The following is a 16,926-nucleotide window of genomic DNA, read 5'->3' as shown; positions in this document are numbered from 1 at the left end:
AAACTTTCAACATGTGACCCTGCCGTTTCTTCCCGTGGAGTCTTCAAATCGAATTATCTGAAATTTGTTAAAATATATTTCTTTATGCAATTAAAACAGCAGAAATATATGATCTGACGTGTTTTTATTCACACAAATGCATCAGTGTCTTGAAATGCATTTTTTAACATAAAGTAACGAGACTGTGTCTTGTTATTTCTTCCAAGACCAGTTTCTTTCTTGATTCATCTTGAAATACTCAAGAAACTTAAAAAAAATCTTGAAACATTGAAAATATAAGTTTCGTGATATTTCTTGAAAAGTAATCAAGTCAACAGTAAAAACGTTTTGAAACTTTACTCGTGAAATGATTTTATTTCCATATACCGAAGCTAAGCTATTAACCTTCTAGCACGCATCATTGGATTATTAAGAACTAAAGGATGCATAAATTTCATATTTAAAAATATAGAACTTAAAATATTACTTGAGTTCAGAAATTTTTCGTAAGCGCTGTGATTATTTTGAGATTAGCGATTGAAACTTAACGTCTTAAGTTTTAATGTCGCAAAACATTACGGTACATCCGGCCACATTATTCCCTCCGATTGTAAAAAAAGTCAAGAGGTTTTTCTAAAACCTTTAAACTTTTCGTTAGTTAACAGTTAGGTTCCGGGGTTTTTTTCATGGGTGAGATAGAAATTTCCCATAAAATAACTGAAAGTAAACAGCAGGATAACAAAATGTTTCAAATATTTTTAAACCTAATTTTATTTTGTTATAAATACCCAAATTAAATTTCCCAGAATAAAAAAGGGCAATAATAATAGTAATAAGTGTAGTTTTAGAGATACTAAATGTCAGCGTAAAACTTGACTGAGGGGTTTCTTTAGGAAGCGCGTTTTTTTATCCAGTCACCATTTTTAAAAATTATTTATCGAGCTTTTACGGAAGCGGCATAGCTGCTGACAATACGATTAAAATCTTCTTCCTAAAAAAAAAAAGATTTCAAAATATTTAGTCTTGATGACAAATTGCTTCGAAAATACCCACAAAATAAAGTAAAAACTAGCTTGGGCTATAAAACACAAAAATCAACCAATGGCAGAAAGTTGTTTGAATCAGTTTTAAGTATTTCGGTTAAAACGACGAATTTTTGGTCGTCGAGACAAAGGCAAATGAAGATTGGATTGTTCCAAGGATAAATTATGTTTAATTTTTTTAAAAATACTATAACGATGTAAAAGGTGTCTGAAAAAGGATCTTTATTTTGAAGATTATCAACAGATCTGCTTCATCATATTTTTACTTCAGTAAGATTCGAACCAGAAGTTCATCAGACTTTCTAACTGAATTGCAGCAAGTGTAGTTATCTCTTTAAGTGTACAACAGGTTTGCAAAGAATGAAAGTTATCGTGCAATTTTTTTTTATCAGAAGAAAAATGGAACAATGAACAGTTTTAGAACTGGTTTACCAATGGTCAGGAAGGAGCCAAGAAATCACCATAATGATTACTATTTTTGTGCTGTATTATGAATGGTTTTAATTGCAACAAAAACAATCTTTGATGGTCCTCAAATACCTAAACTCATCAACGATAATGAGGATACTGCCATTTACAGCTGTTTTCATAGTTAAGAACTTCTTAGGTTACCATATAAGACACAACTATCAAGAATAATTAGGAAACATGCTCTAAAAAGTAAAAAATGGAGCTGCTAATATGAGCATAAGTATATATCCATAATTTATGTATCTCCATAGCAAATTATACAGATTTTCATGAAATGATTTGAAAAAGGAAGAAGAGGTTCAATAAACTTTTTAAAATTTTCATAATAGTAACATTTGTTTCTCTTTTTTAAGGTATTTCCTAACTATTCATGAAGTAGTGAAATTTGCAGAGAAAGACTAACGCACCTTAATATTTAAATAAAAATCTGAATAATGATCAACTTTATACATCTAAAGCTAAAAGTATCACTAGAAATGATGTGATATCAAACAGCAGTATTAATAAACCTCAAAAGTAATTCATTATACCCAAGTTTACCCCATATTTCTCATAATAATTTGAAGCAGTAGAAGAAAAATCAAACCTTAGCAATGTAGTCTTTGGTAAACCTGTTTGTTTCATGTCCTGATTTCAACTGTGCAATAAATCTACTGCTCACCTATAACAAGTCAGTTTTAAAAAAAAAGCTTAAAGAAGCTTAAAAAAAAAAGTAGAGTAATAAATGTAAGAATATTAGAAGTGGAACAAAAATATTTACCTCCGGCGCTTTGCCAAGATGTTGGGCAAGAACGGACATATTGATTAATGTATCAGGATTGTTACTGTCCTGTATGAAAAATTATAACTATGGTTTTGAAAATATACATTAGTTTATGTAAGATCCTCTTTATACTCTGGTAGCATAGCTAACATTAGTAGAAATCATATCATATGCATTCAATTGTTCATAAACAGGAAATGCATTTAAAAAGTTTTTAGATAGAAAAACATTCCAATAATTTTGATAAAATTCTCTAAACAAAAATACCAACTCACCTTTATAAACAGCTCAACTTAAGAAAAATCATTTAATAGAACATACTAAAAATATTCCTTACCCTCTCTTGAGATTCTTGTAATGAACTTTCAGCATCTTCAAATTTTCCCATTCTTATATAACAAGAAGCTCGTGCATTCAACAGTGTAACTGTAGGTGTGTATTTATCACAAAGCTCTTGAAAAATATAGTATGCATCTTGTGCTTTCTCACCACCCTAATAGTATAAAAAAAACTGATGCTTATTTATAAAAGCAGATGTCGTTAATATAAGAAACCTGAATAAAGAAATAATCTACAGAACTCAAATTTGCAAGCAGAAATTAATATTGCAGAAGAAATTAGTATAAAAGTTACATTTACCACTGCTAAGTTAAGCCATGCTGTTGCAAGTTGAGTAAGAGTCGAATCTTCATCCATACCCTTAAATTTTAGGCAATGGTAAGTGTTTTTGTTATGTACAAAGTCTGAACTATAGCATTCAAGTAAATAAAAACAAAAAAATTAAAAAATAACTGAAAAAAACTGTCAAAGCCTACCTGCATTCTTGTGAGCTCTTTTCTAAAAATAAAAAAGAGCATAGATAAACTAAAATATATCTTAGTGGAAAAAAAAAATATTAGAAAAATGTAAACAGCCGTAAGTATAAAGCTTCTAAATATAGCTCTGACTTACTTAGCAAGGTCCAGCCTATCCATTGATAAGTAAATTTGTACAGACAAAGCAGCACTAAATGAGAAAAAAAAAACAACTCATTAGGTAAACTCATAAAATAAATCTAAAATAAACAAAACTTGCAGGTATAAATTAAAGAAATATGTTAGGTACACACTTTCCTCAGAAGAAAGTAACAAGATGCATATCACTTTAACAGATCTTTTTTTATGAACAATTGTTTTGAATTGCTTACCATTCCAGAGCAGTTGATTGATAAAGGCAGCGAAGAGCTGAGTCAGTATCCTGAAAATAAGGTAAAGCACAAAATTTCTTTTGATATAAATATTTCCAGAGGACAATGAATTACAGCTTTAATTTAACACAAAGGAAAGACTAATAGTAATTTAATAACTGAACAGCTGAACACCGAGTTGCTAATTATACTGTTAAAGTTGTTCTTGTTAGGATTATAGCTAACAAGAACAACTTTAACAGTATAATTGGCATGATCATACACTTATAGTAGACTAGTGATGAGACTTACTTGCTCATGATAGTATATAATAGCAGCAATTAATAGAAAGTATTCGCTAAAGTTGCTTCCCTTCAATTTCTCTTCCAGCTGTTTTAAAATACTTTGCCTAAGATAACAAAAATATTATATTATGTTATAATGTAATAACGATGACTCACTATAAATGATGATGACTCACTATAAAATAAATGAACATAAAGGTTTAACTTGAGGGGGGAAAACTTTTGATACTACATAATAACAAGAATTCAAACATTATTAATATTTTAAACTTTATTGATCTATAGTTATGGAAAAAGATAAACAACTGTTCCTTTTGCTTAAAGCTAGATCAACTTCCATGTCTATTACTTTCTAGCAAAGTAGACTTTATACCTTCAGTAATAAATAATTTGGTTTCTAGAAATTGTACCATTAAGTTAGAATATTAAAAAACTATAACTTCATTGAAAAATTTTGATGATATTTAAGCAAACTGTAATTACTAAATGGGCTCATTCCATTTCAAATTGTATAGGACATGCTATGTGCAAAATAGATTTCCTTCATTTTACAGCACTTTCAGATGGTACACAAATATGAAAGTTACCAAAATTTATTTCTGTATAAAATGGTCGATAGAATAAGAAAAAAAATTAGACCTAAATTTGTATTCAGTTGTTAAAATATGTCCGTAACACATCATGCAAATGGTCTATTGAGATAATGTGGATCTAACTACCTGTTAAAGATTCAGTGGGGTAATATAAATCCATTCACTAACCAAAAAAAAAATTCCTTTTAAGCTGGCTGGGTATATGCAAGGGCTTATCTTTGTTGATTTATGCTCCTGATATCTATTAGCTTTAAAAAAAAGAAAAAAAAAAAAAAAAGAAGAAGCAATATTGGATTAAAAGAGGAAAATATTGTATATATTGGAAAAAAACAAAGAAAACATGTACAAGAACAGTTTGTAGAGGTACTTGTAAGTGACCAAGTATAGCTTATGCTTAAGCATAAATACTTGTATAGACATATAACTTGATTTTTAAGATTGATATGTTATGTTATAAAGACCCATTTGTTCAGATGTTGAACAACAATTTCAATTTTGCAATTTAGATTTTAAATATAAACTTTGGTTTGGAAAGATAGTTAAAAATTCCAATCATGATTTTGCCTATCTACAGATATCTATAGATTAAGGGCAAAACTATGATAAAGGTCCACATTACCTTAAGACTTAGGTAACATTGGTCTATGGGTTTAGACCCCAAAACTGAAAAAATTTTAATTTTAAAGCTGGCTTAGTCAATCTATGAGTGGCTACCCGGCTTAAACTGACTCAATACATTTCACAAAGGCTGCCTTCATTTTCCAACCACCATAAGCTATGAGATTGATAGCTGTCTACAGCTTAGAACCAATTCAGCTCAAGCCACTATGGTTTAAATTTCTAACAGCTGGTTACAGCCTCATAAATCCACAATGGTTTAGAGTTTAAAGCAGCTTCAGAGTCTATGTTGGGTAGGTACTGGTTTGCTAAAATTTTTCCAAGATCATCTTCCAAATTTAAGAGAAGATTTTATACAATTAAATCTATACAAAGGAATGTTTTATCATGAATAATAATAATAATAATAATACTAATACTAATACTAATACTAATAATAATAATACTAATACTAATAATGATACTACTACTACTACTACTACTGCTGCTGCTGCTGCTGCTGCTGCTGCTGCTGCTGCTGCTGCTGCTGCTGCTGCTGCTGCTGCTGCTGCTGCTGCTACTACTACTACTACTACTACTACTACTACTACTACTACTACTAATAATAATAATAATAATAATAACAACAATAATAATAATAATAATAATAACATTAATAATAATAATAATAATGATAATAATAATAACAACAATAAAAATAATAATAGTAATAATAATAATAACAATAATAAAGTAAAATTAACAGAAAAGTGCCTTTACTCAATATTGAAAATATGCACACAAAAAAAGTCACAAACTATACATTTCCAACTTGTTTAATGTTAAATGTAAAAATGCTCTCTTCATTAGACAAGATAGCTCATAAATCAACATTTTCTATGAGTTGCCTAACCTGACTGTGAAGAGACTTAGCTGTAAAAGGTGGGAAAAACAAAAGTTGCTAAAGTTAATTCTGAAGAATGAAACATAATTTTTGTAGAAAAATAAATTAGTTTAACAAAAATTATAACCTTTTAGAGACATTTTGAAAATAGTCTGCGAGTATACGAACAGCCAATAACTCAGGAGGTGAAGAAGATTTTATTTCATCAAGAACCAATCCAAACTTATTCTAAAAGGCAAATAACCTATGTTGAAAAACACAGCAACAGAAGATCCAAAAAAAAAAAACAAACAGTCAAAAAATAATCAAAAGCTGTTTGAAAATGTTTGCTTGGTATATGAAAAAATGAAAAGTTAAAAAACTAAAAAGAACAACAACCAAAACATTTTATTTAAAATCCTTTCTTTTGACACTTGGTAGCTATACCTGAGCAATATAAGCACGATACAAAAATATATCTCTTTCCAATCGCAACTCAGAGGACGATAACTAAAGTTTAAAAAAAGGCCATTAGAAAACATATAGTAATATATAATTAGAACTGCACAATTTTGCTTTATCATCTTATCCTATATTAATTAAAAAAACAAACAAACATTAAAAATAGAAAAATCATTTTTATTTTTTCTACTTGTTTTTAAAAATATATATGAAAGTCTTCTTGGATAAACCAATATTGCAGTAACAATAAGATGACCAACTTTTTTACAATAAAAAGAGGACAAACAAATGTTGTAAATGGAAGAAACTTCTTCTTGCAACAGTATTACACTATTATATGATATGTGAATAGTAAAAACAACTACAATACTTCATATTTCATTATGTTTAAACTTTACAAGGGAGGACAGAACTTACAAAAGGAGAATGGTTGGTCACCTTAGTAACAAATAGCTCAATAAAGTGCATGTAGTAAAAATAAAGCTGCAATTTGAATTATAAAAGTGATTTAGTTGAGCAATTTTTTCATTACTTTAAAAAAAAGAAAAATAGATTATCACTATTTTAATCTAAAACTGAATGTAAATATTGAAAAAACCTAAAAAATATATTTGAACCTCATATCACATTTCTTTTATTTAAAAGTTTTAAGAGAATAATATCCTCTAAAAATTTATATATTTCAGCATAGAATGATCATTTATCAGAGATTATTTGATTACTAGTTAAATCTTTTGCTTTACAATAAGCAGCAGGTTTTTTCAGCATGACAGGTATTTCTACAAAAAACAATCTTCTCAGTGTCTCTTAAACCCATAACCATTAACCATGTGGCCATTGATCATAATGATAATTTTTGTGGCACTAATTTGACTCCTAAATCTCAGCACTGACCAATGGTAAAAATCAAACAAAAAACCAAACCAAGTGTTTTTCTATTTGAAATACATATATCAAAATATTTAAATGAAAAATATTTTTAAAATCATTTAAGATAACTATTTCAAAAAAATTTTGTTCTAAGTATTTTTGTATTTCAAATACTTTAACTGATTAATCATATAAATTTTTAATATTTAGACTTGGAAATAATTCGAAAATAACTTTTTAATTATTAAAAATTAAGAAAGTATTTATAATTAAAAAAAAAAAGCAATATAAAATTGCTTAATAAATGGTATTTACTTTAATATTTTGACAACAATTTATAGAAAAGAAGTTCAGCTAGAATGATAGTTTGATCCCTAGAAAAGCATTTAATTAAATACATTATCTAAACACGTAAAGCTTGATATTTATTAACTGATATTGAACAACCTAATGAAAAGAAAGAAATCTAAATAAAAATTTAGTTTTGGACTGGTTTGAGTGTAAATAGCTTTCATTTTACCTCTGTTTATAATAGATTTAATTTTTAATACCACACAGAAAGAAAATTTAGGGTAATAATTATTTAATCAAAAGTGGCATCAAGAAATCCAAAAAATATTTAGTCATTTTAGGCAATAAAATTTACTTAATTTAGGCAATAGGCTCAATTTAGACTTAACTTTAATAACTTTGGAAAAGTCGTCTGATTGTTAATAAAAGTTGACCAAAATTTTTAATGATTAATCAAGCCAAGTTTTACATGATTGTTTCTTAGAAACTATTTAATACTCATACAGTTAATGTTTGTGCTTCATTTATACAATGTTGGAAATTTCCTATATAAAACGAATTCTTGACTTCAAAAAGTTCATCCACGTCATTATTGGCCATATTGTTTTCCGATGCTTTTAAATTTTTGTTTTTGACCGATTTAGTTTAATGGCGCGCCTAAATTGCAATTAATTTTGCTATTTTGTCATTTTTTTAAATTCATTAACCATTAAGTAAAAATACAATACTTGTGTGTGTGATTTTTTTTTACTTAAAAAAGTAAAAGTTTTTACTTAAAAAAAAAAGCTTTTAATTGTTTATCAAGTTATGAAATATATATCATTGAGGGTGTTAGGGTGTGCTGTCGTAATATGACGAAAGTGGTTCCTTATTGTATTTGTAGTTTAGTCAACTTTGTAATTAATTATTTAATATATATAGAATACAAAAAGTTTCAAACAAAGGATGAAGAAAAAAATTTTTTTTTTCCTACTTATAACCAAAAAGTTGCATCCAAAAGCATGTGTATAATTTTAGTAATGAAATTCAGTCTTTCAAAGGTTTTTGAAGAAGTTTTTCAAGCTTATTTTTTTTCACGTTTGAGCTTAAAAAAATATTTATCTAAAATAATTTGTAAGAGCCTAATGTTAATCGAGAATTGAGTCGATGAGGGAAAAAAACACTAAATACTGTAATAAAAAATATTTAACGTATGCCTAAAATTTAAGCCACAAGTGATATTAATATGTGTTTTGACGTTCATTAAGTTATGCATAAAATGGAGCGTGCCTGGCACTTAAGGAAAACATTAATTGATCAAGAAACCTTCCTTAACAAGATAGAATTTATAAATAAATTCAAGATAATGTCGAATGCTCATCTACAAAGTTTGCCAATAAATTGAAGTTTGAATCAAAACGTGAAACAAGAAGAAAAAAGTGAATTACAACTGCTAGACAATATTAAAACAAAATCGCCATTTTTGGTTCTACTAGTACTCATCAATATGTCACCAGACCTGAATACTAAAGAAAATCTATATTAAAAAGCAGTATTTAGAAAAAATCCCACAATAACTGAACTGTGGGAGGGGATGGTATGTATTCAGATTGGTAACCAATGTCATCTGAAAGGTATACGCAACTAATGTAGACTCATTGCAATGTCATTTTTCAACTGTTGTTAAAGATAAAGTATACTATACTATATATTAATATATCCTTTTATTCCAAACCCCGTTTTTTGATAGCATCCTTTACGAACTTTAGCAATATTTTTGAATACTTTAGTTGCTATTATATATTTGAATAACCACTCAGTGATAATTTTTTTTACTACTCTTCGCTTTGTAAAACTATTCTTTATTTTTACTCCCTCTAAAGATGTTTGTCTGATACATAAACAATATAAATGATTGCATTAATTGCTATATGTTTTCATCCTTTTGCTACTTAAAATCAAATTACTGTGATTGTTGCCATTTTATTATAATTGCTTTAATAATTCGCTTGGCGTACATTATCAAACAACAAAACGCTGTTTTCAAAACCTCATTCTTATAAATAATCGCTATAATCAAGACTATTTACTCCTCATACTCCTCCCCTCCCCCTCCCACAAGCCAAAAAATGGAGTCCAAATGGTACTTTTTGTTTAAAACTTATGGACGTCAAATCCTAAACATTCTAACGTATGATGATAAGCTCGACTTTAAATCACCCTAAAAGTTTATAAGCTATGATTATAAAACAAAAAAGCCCTTATTGCTCTTGACTTTACTACTTCCATCATGTAAAATCAACAACATTGTTGCCGTTTTAATTATTCCTTGAGAAATTCGCTTCGCAAACCTACCTTTACCTTAGACAAGCTATGAAAAATCACGAACACGAAAAAAGAAAGACTCGTCGAGTGAATAAACTGACGCAAAAGTAGACTCAACAACTTGAAAGACATATTGTTAAAGAAACAACTCGTTAAAAACACATCGTTAAAACAAATGATCGATTGATATATTCCCAGAGCAAAGAAAAGACATCTTCAACACGTCCTTAAAACGAAATTGTAAAAGACATCTTCACGATGAACAAAGTGATATAAAAGATGTCTAAATGCGCATATTCCCGCAGGCTTTCTTTTGATGATTTGTGAAACAAATTTATTTTAACGATTTTATAGAGATATAACAGTTTTATCTAGAAAAGAAAAAAGCAGTTCTTAAAACGAACTAAACTTTAATTCTTCAAAAAAACGTTAATCATTAAATATTACTATAACTATTTTTCTGCCCGCATTCTATAAACTAAAGTATGAAATGGTTCTTTTCGACCTTTGTTTTGTTTCCTACAAGCTTGTCTATTGCTTCGAACGCTAACGGAACGATATCGGGAGCGTGATGAGTTTCGTGCCATCTTTGTTCTTCCAAGGTTTGTCTTTCAGCGACTTCGCGCATTTTTCTTTCGACATCTAGCTGGGTCTTCAAAGATTCAATAACACTGTTTTTCTTGTTTAGCATTGCTTTTGCTTTTTCTTTGAGACGACGGTATTTGTCGTTACGAACTTGCTCGTCAATGATTCGTTGTTTTTCATTCGCCTCCAACTCATTTTCCGTATCTATCAATTTTTGTTTGTAGAAGTTTAACTGTTTTATGGCTGATTGAACTTCCTTTTCAGCATCGATACGCTTTTTTCGTTCAAAACCTAGCCGGTTCAACAACCTGGCAGTCAGGTTTTTCTCCTTCATCAGTTCGCACGAAGCATCCTTTTCTTTAAAACACAGCGCAGCTCCGGTTGGTGAAGAAAAGCTCATTTCTTTCTTAGTGCTTGCTATGTTTTCGTTTTCTAAAACAAAAGAACAGAACAGTCACGACACGATCTCCGTATCAAAAGCAGATTTCAACTAGAACAAAAGTGAGTTCAAAAATACAAACTTTGGATTGACTCCGTGTCAACCAACATCTGTGTTAATGCAACAACGGGCTTCTTTGCCGTTTCATTCAATTGAAAGAGCTCCACATTGTTGTCATTTTTTGGTACCTGAATTGAAAAACAGTAAGAATCTGTTATGAATAGCAACTGCTTCAAGGTAAATTTCGTTCTGCCGTAAGTTCATAAATAGCGCGAACAAAAATATTGCATGAAAAGCATTTTGTTTTAAATAACTAAACAAAGTGTTTACTATTTGAAACATTTTTATGATTTGAGCGTTCTTCTTCTCGATACAGTTCTTGCCTTCTTCGACTTGTTGCTTGCTCTTGTTTTGAAAGTCTTTATCAGTTTTCTTTGCGGGTTTTTCTTTCAAGCAACGGTTAACCTTTTGCTGTCGTTCGTTTAACGACTTGAAACTGTCGTCGTCACTTGAGTCCCACTCTAAAAAATAAGATAATGAGAAGCTGACGTAAGAAAAACACTGCTGCCAGTTTAAACTGAATCTATTTAATGCATTTACTGCGTTGAGTCTGGATTTTTCCAAATGTTCTGCTTTTTGTGTTTAATTTAATACGAATTAACAATGAAGAAAACTTTATAACAAAAGCTTTTTGCAGACAGACAGACAGACAGACAGACAGACAGACAGACAGACAGACAGACAGACAGACAGACAGACAGACTGACAGACAGACAGAGAATAGAGGCAATAATACAAACTTTGGATTGACTCTGAGTTGTCAAATTTTAATGGAAAGCTCTTCCCTTTCTCATTAATGACCGGTAACTCTTTGATGTTAAAGTCTTGGATTTTTTCCTCTTCTTCTAAAACAAAAGTCATTTATAAGACAGGAGCAAATCCTATAAAACTGTCCAAATGCAGATTTCAACGAAAACCTAATCTTACTAATGAGAAGTGTAATATCAAATATACAAACTTTGGATGGGCTCTGCGTCTTCAAATTCTAATGGAAGGCTCTTCGCTTTCTCATTAATGGATGGTAACTCATTAAGATGAAAGTCTTGAACTTTTTCTCCTTCTTCTAAAACAAATGTCATATAATGGTCAGGAGCAAGCCCCATAAAATCGTCCAAATGTATATTTCAACGAAAACCTAATCTTACTAATGAGAAGTGTAATATCAAATATACAAACTTTGGATGGGCTCTGCGTCTTCAAATTCTAATGGAAGGCTCTTCGCTTTCTCATTAATGGATGGTAACTCATTAAGATGAAAGTCTTGAACTTTTTCTCCTTCTTCTAAAACAAATGTCATATAATGGTCAGGAGCAAGCCCCATAAAATCGTCCAAATGCATATTTCAACGAAAACCTAATCTTACTAATGAGAAGTGTAATATCAATAATACAAACTTCGCATTGACTCCGTTTCAACCAACGTTTCTGTCAATGCCACGACGGGCTTCTTTGCCGTTTCATGCAATTCAATGATCTCCACAGTGTTGTTATTTTTTGGCAACTGAGTTGTTGAGAAATGAAAAACAGTAAGAATGTTTTATGCATAACTACTGCTTCAAGTTACGTTTCTTTCTGCTTTAAGTTCATTGTATGAGAAGTATTTTGTTTTAAATAGCTAAACAAAGTGTTTACCATTTTAAACTTTTTCATGATTTGAACTTTCTTCTTCTCGATCCAGTTCTTGCCTTCTTTCACCTGTTGTTTGCTCTTGTTATGAGAGTCTTTATCAGTTTTCTTTGCGGGTTTTTCTTTCAAGCAACGGTTGACACTTTGCAGTCGTTCATTTAACAATTTGAATCTTTCGTCGTAACTTGAGTCCCCCTCTTAAAAATTAGATAATGAGAAGCTGACGTAAGAAAAACACTGTTGCCAGTTTCAACTGAATCTATTTAATGTATTTACTGCGTTGAGTCTAGATTTTTCCGAATGTTCTGCTTTATGTGTTTAATTTAATACGAATTAACAATGATGAAACTTTTAAAGCAAAAGCGTTTTTCTAACTTGATTTTTTTTTTAAATCAATGCGAGTGGCAGCATCGTGACTTTTTTTTTTTTTGTTTTTTTAGCGTTAATAATTATTTCTACCCTATTTCTTTTTCAGCTGAGTTTTTTATTTTTTGCTTTTTTTTTTTTTTTATCACGATTTCCATTCTTTCGTTAGTATTTTTAAATTCTTGCTTAATAAAAACTTTCGAAGCTGCTATAAAAGAGCAGCTACGGAAGTTGTTTTTTTTTTTTTAAACCGAAATGGTCTTAAAAGTTAGTCTTAAAATTATTAGTTTTCAAATTATAGTTCAAAGTTTCCTTTAACTGTCAGTTTTTCATAGCAAACCTGTTTCTGTTGTTAAACTGTAAACCTTGTAGCACAAAATCAAGTAACGTACTCAGATTAACGCATTTCAAAAATAAAATAGCCGGTTATAAGCAACTGCGGACGAGTTTCCGAATCAAAGAATTCACAAAATCGAAACTTACCGTCTTTTTTAGACGTAGTATGAGCAGCAGTGTTTTTTACTTTTGGTTTCGTACCGACATCGAACATTGAGTAGTCAGGTGTTCTTAGAGTCGGTTTATCTGCCGACGAAACGTCCATTTAAAAGCTCGCAACTAAATCTTTCCTTGAAAAACGGAGAAAATTAGAGTGTGCTTACATTTTTGATCTTAGTATTTTTAGCCTGTTCTTAAAAAGAAAACTTATTTAGGAATAGTCATCGACTTTCCTACTCTATTCAATAACATGCATTTCTATTCAATAGTATAGAAATATAGATATTTAATAGAAATAGACAACTTACTTGTTCACAAACAACTTCTAACGCAACTTGATCAGAGTTCAGAGGAGCAGCAATCAAGCGGCTCAGGAACTAAATCTGAAGCGATTTTACTTACTCCAAAAATCAAAATCAGTATGTGTATGATTTCATATATGAAAAAAACGACCTCTCTTAAATTCACTCTTCTAACTCTCGAAACTAATTCGAATGACGAACCAACTATTTTTTAAAAATAAACAGTCTCCAAATTTGACGTCATCTAAATTTGACGTCATATAATGAACTTTTACTTAACTCGAGGCAAAAATCGATCATCTAGTTAAGACGAAACACCACATAAAGTGAGCCCGAATTAAAACTGCAGCTTCTTTTTAGCAACAGAACGCTGAGAATATCGCGTAAAAAGAAGTTGTAGTGAAATAAATAACATATATGAACTAAGAGTTGTAAGACTTAGCCAAATAAGAGTGATAAGAATCAACGGTTAGAAACCCGCTTCCAAGAAGTTAAAAGCGGAGAATTTGGTTTATTCCTGTCTGATTGTAAAATCTGTAAAAGTCATTAAATCTTTTTGTTTAAGCTCGAACGACTATGCAGGAGCGTTTTTTTTTTTTTTTTTTTTTTTACCATAGTTTTGTTTTTTACAACAGAAAATATTCACGATCTTTGAATGTAAACATTCTTTGCCTCGTTTACCCAATGATTTTGAGAGTTTTTGTTCAAAATCAATGAAATCTCAAAGCATCACATCTAAGAATAACCATTTTTCGTTCCATTTTCTCTACATAAATATAGATCTTTGGAAGCGATGTCATTGCAGTGAGAGTATCAGTGCAGCTCTACATTTTATGATAACATGTCGAGTACTTCCCATAGAATCGTAGAGATTACAGCGAGGATCATTTGAAATAGCTATATATATATATATATATATATATATATATATATATATATATATATATATATATATATATATATATATATACATATATATATATGAGTGAAATCGGGTTATACCGTCCCTCGTGTACGCAATAAAAAAGACTCGGTAACTAATATGTAGAGGTTTTTCACGTAGGTTCTTCTGAGTAACGCAAAGGAAAAGTATGTTATAAAAGTTAAAAACACAATTACATAGATAATTTGATGCTGATTACAAATCTCTTTTGTTTCTTCAAAAAAAACGAAAAGTGATAGTTACTTTAAAAAAACGGATATGATAATTTAGGCAACGACCGGACACCACCAACCTTGAACCACTTTCCTGTTTTAAGAGAATTAATTGTTCTCATACGTCTATAAAAAATATTTTTATATAAAAAAATTCATATTTGACTGTTAACAAATAAAAAGAATGAATAAATGAAAAATTTTAATAATGCCAAAAGAAAGGCAGCATTCACGTTTTCGATACCAAAATAAACTTTGGCTGACAGACAATCCAATGGTTATACTAGTTTTCATGGTAAAGGATGTACCATCATGCTCAGTAAACAAACTGAGTTTTTAATCGTGCAATCGTTAAAACAATTAAGTGACTGGGGTTATGGTATGAGTAAAACTGACGTATTCCAATGAGTCAAAGAGTATTTAATCCAAACAGATTGGTGGTGAACATATCCCTTTATTGAATGGTCACACGTCACATGTCACATTACAAGTTGTTGAATTGTGTACATAAAATAGCATAAGATTGATTTGTCTACCAGCTCATTCATCGCACATGTTGCAACCGTTAGATGTTGGTGTTTACTGTCACGTAAAGATAGCATGGAAAACAATTATAATAGATTATTATCAGTCTACAAAATAAAAAAATTTAGATAAAGAAAACTTTGCACTACAACTTAAAAAAGTTGTATGAAAATGATAATTGTTTTACAAGATTGCATGCAATAACTGGGTTTGAAAAAAGTTGTTTCTTTCCATTAAACGAGGATGCAATTGATAAATACAAGTTAAAAATATCAGAACCTTTTAACAAAGATGTGAAATCATCTTATTTAAAACAAAAAACTATACAACAAACAAGCCCATTAACACAAACAACAGCTCAACAAATAATTCAATTAACACCAAAATCTCCAATTCAATTAATCAGCTGTTTTATCCTTGTCTTAACCAATTTAGAGTGTGCAATGAAAGCGATTTTTCAAATTCAATTTAGCAGCGGTTCACATGTGAAAAAACAAAAGAAAACAAGCGTTAGAAAAATTAAAGGTGAGTGCCTTACTGAAGATGTTGTGATTGAACGTTTGAATGCAATATTTTTATACTAAAATAATTTATCAATAATATAAAAAAATTTGACAAAAAAGTTTTCAAAAATGAGTAAGTTATTACAAAGTTTCTAAACTGCGTCCGGCATGTGTCGGTTTCTCTCTCTCTCTCTCTCTCTCTCTCTCTCTCTCTCTCTCTCTATATATATATATATATATATATATATATATATATATATATATATATATATATACATATATATATATAAATACTTAAATACTCACACATTTATAAATTTTTATATTTATGTTATTAATAGATTTTATCTTAATCGATAAAAAATTCCGAATTCCGACTGCAACTGTTTAAAATGTCATAAGCAAAATTGCATTTGCACATTAAAAGGTCTAATTTATCAAAGAATTCGCGTTCCAGCTTGTCTATTTTCGTCTTTGTTCAAGTTTTCTGCTTATACCCAAAAGGTGCTTTTAGTATTTTTCAAAATAAAAAGAAACTGACTTTTTTTATCCCAAAGTTAAAGTTAAAAAAATACTTCTGGATTAAAAATGATGGTCACGTAACGTATGATATAATCACTCTGACGTTGACGTTGCTGTGACGTGACATATGATTTAGCGGTTGTGACTTTTAAAGTGCTATGATTTCAAAGTAAATATTAAAGAGCGATTGACAAAAAGTTAAATCAGAATAAAAAAACTCTTTAAAGAAGTATTAACATGTTGTTGGATATTAGCGATTTACGTAAGCAAACGAAAAGCGTCAAAGGAAAGTTGAAAACCCAAGGAAATAGGAGGGAGTCATAAAAATAAGTACGTAATGATAAAAAATGTTATAAAAAACATAGCGTTGTCAATATTATCAGTTAAAAAAAATATGTAGTAGCAGTGATAAACAAAAAAGTTTGTAAAACTACTGGAAAAGCATGAGATGCTATCAGGCATATTTTACAGACTGCTTTTAAAAAAAAATACTTAGAGGATTCATCTGCATTTTCCGATGTTAAACATACTTTTTAAATATTGGGTTTAGGAATTTCATACTTTAACGACATTTTATCCGAAATCTCCATAACAATAAGCAAAAATAGCTTTTTCCATATCAT

At 29.7% G+C, this 16,926-nt stretch overlaps 2 protein-coding genes across 6 annotated transcripts; both read right to left on the bottom strand.

Moving 5' to 3' along the window:
- Positions 1 to 715: 715 nt before the first annotated feature.
- LOC145187614 (coatomer subunit epsilon-like) lies at positions 716 to 8,063 on the bottom strand. Its single transcript, XM_090072143.1, has 12 exons — positions 7,927 to 8,063; positions 6,247 to 6,309; positions 5,948 to 6,048; positions 3,734 to 3,830; positions 3,443 to 3,492; positions 3,208 to 3,261; positions 3,072 to 3,093; positions 2,896 to 2,955; positions 2,594 to 2,749; positions 2,254 to 2,322; positions 2,080 to 2,154; positions 716 to 970 (listed from the first exon to the last, which is right to left on the bottom strand). The coding sequence occupies exons 1-12, from the start codon at positions 8,020 to 8,022 to the stop codon at positions 914 to 916; spliced, it is 900 nt and encodes a 299-aa protein (XP_089928269.1). The 5' UTR covers positions 8,023 to 8,063; the 3' UTR covers positions 716 to 913.
- Positions 8,064 to 10,119: 2,056 nt separating this feature from the next.
- Positions 10,120 to 13,845, bottom strand: LOC149893374 (uncharacterized). Of its 5 annotated transcripts, none has more exons than XM_090072062.1 (10): positions 13,605 to 13,830; positions 13,285 to 13,422; positions 12,442 to 12,632; positions 12,205 to 12,310; positions 11,987 to 12,091; positions 11,769 to 11,873; positions 11,551 to 11,652; positions 11,081 to 11,271; positions 10,833 to 10,938; positions 10,120 to 10,743 (listed from the first exon to the last, which is right to left on the bottom strand). In XM_090072062.1, the coding sequence occupies exons 2-10, from the start codon at positions 13,400 to 13,402 to the stop codon at positions 10,205 to 10,207; spliced, it is 1,563 nt and encodes a 520-aa protein (XP_089928188.1). In that variant the 5' UTR covers positions 13,403 to 13,422; positions 13,605 to 13,830; the 3' UTR covers positions 10,120 to 10,204. The 5 variants fall into 5 exon arrangements, with proteins under 5 accessions (XP_089928188.1, XP_089928166.1, XP_089928179.1 ...); XM_090072040.1 differs by having other exon boundaries at positions 11,551 to 11,655; positions 13,285 to 13,427; positions 13,605 to 13,792; XM_090072053.1 differs by having other exon boundaries at positions 11,551 to 11,655; positions 13,605 to 13,792.
- Between the last annotated feature and the right edge of the window lie 3,081 nt (positions 13,846 to 16,926).

The sequence above is a fragment of the Hydra viridissima genome, unplaced genomic scaffold (genome assembly GCF_058129835.1).
Source record: "Hydra viridissima isolate aposymbiotic clone 2 unplaced genomic scaffold, HvirCarnegie_v1 scaffold_1, whole genome shotgun sequence".
Lineage (NCBI taxonomy): Eukaryota > Metazoa > Cnidaria > Hydrozoa > Anthoathecata > Hydridae > Hydra > Hydra viridissima.
The sequence above is the reverse complement of the archived record's forward strand: the minus strand, read 5'-3'. Positions and strand labels throughout refer to the sequence as shown.

What these genes read in the sequence shown, in the direction of transcription:
- LOC145187614 (XM_090072143.1), bottom strand. Translation starts at nt 8,022, where the DNA reads ATGGCCAATAATGACGTGGATGAACTTTTTGAAGTCAAGAATTCGTTT. An exon ending in AAGAGCTCACAAGAATGCAG is followed by an intron (nt 2,956 to 3,071) that starts GTAGGCTTTGAC and finishes CTAAAATTTAAG; the next exon opens with GGTATGGATGAAGATTCGAC. An exon ending in TACAAGAATCTCAAGAGAGG is followed by an intron (nt 2,323 to 2,593) that starts GTAAGGAATATT and finishes TTTTTCATACAG; the next exon opens with GACAGTAACAATCCTGATAC.
- LOC149893374 (XM_090072046.1), bottom strand. Translation starts at nt 13,402, where the DNA reads ATGGACGTTTCGTCGGCAGATAAACCGACTCTAAGAACACCTGACTAC. An exon ending in TACTACGTCTAAAAAAGACG is followed by an intron (nt 12,633 to 13,284) that starts GTAAGTTTCGAT and finishes CTAATTTTTAAG; the next exon opens with AGGGGGACTCAAGTTACGAC. An exon ending in TCATGAAAAAGTTTAAAATG is followed by an intron (nt 12,311 to 12,441) that starts GTAAACACTTTG and finishes TCAACAACTCAG; the next exon opens with TTGCCAAAAAATAACAACAC.